This window comes from Elephantulus edwardii, unplaced genomic scaffold, assembly GCF_000299155.1.
Source record: "Elephantulus edwardii isolate Elephantulus edwardi_28Jun2011 unplaced genomic scaffold, EleEdw1.0 scaffold00016, whole genome shotgun sequence".
Classification (NCBI taxonomy): Eukaryota; Metazoa; Chordata; class Mammalia; order Macroscelidea; family Macroscelididae; genus Elephantulus; species Elephantulus edwardii.
In genome coordinates this window covers 29028845-29029450 of record NW_006399766.1, presented here as the reverse complement: position 1 = coordinate 29029450, position 606 = coordinate 29028845, and the positions used below count along the sequence as shown (strand labels likewise).

General features: G+C 44.2%; 1 protein-coding gene across 1 annotated transcript in view; it reads left to right on the top strand.

Moving 5' to 3' along the window:
* The first annotated feature begins 221 nt into the window (after positions 1–221).
* LOC102847526 (pre-mRNA-splicing factor SPF27-like) overlaps positions 222–606 on the top strand; it is a 4810-nt gene continuing 4425 nt past the window's right edge. Inside the window, exon 1 of the mRNA XM_006881910.1 lies at positions 222–601. Within this exon, the coding sequence (XP_006881972.1) occupies positions 222–601 (380 nt within the window). The remainder of the gene's footprint in view (positions 602–606) is intronic.

The following is a 606-nucleotide window of genomic DNA, read 5'->3' as shown; positions in this document are numbered from 1 at the left end:
GCAATCCCAGAGGTGCGCGGTTCAAATCCACCAGATGCTCTGCTGAAGAAGGAGGAACAATCGCCTCCTATACCTGTCAGATCCAATTTGACGGTACACACATAAAAAGAATAAATAAAAATTAAAAAAAAGAACAAAAAAATCTGTCTTAGAGAAAGTATAGCCAGGGAGCTCCTTAGCAATGAAGATGCCAGACCTTTAGCAAACCTTAAGTAATCGTAATGGCAGGTACGGATTTAGTGGCCGGAGAGGTTGTGGTGGATGCACTGCCCTATTTTGATCAAGGTTATGAAGCGCCCGGCGTTCGCGAGGCGACTGCAGCGCTGGTGGAGGAGGAAACTCGCAGATACCAACCTACGAAGAACTACCTGAGCTACCTGACAGCCCCAGATTATTCAGCTTTTGAAACTGACATAATGAGAAATGAGTTTGAAAGACTGGCTGCTCGACAACCAATTGAGTTGCTCACTATGAAACGGTATGAGCTTCCAGCCCCTTCCTCAGGTCAGAAAAATGATATTACTGCATGGCAAGAATGTGTAAATAATTCTATGGCCCAATTAGAACATCAAGCAGTTCGAACTGAAAATCTAGAACTGATGTCAC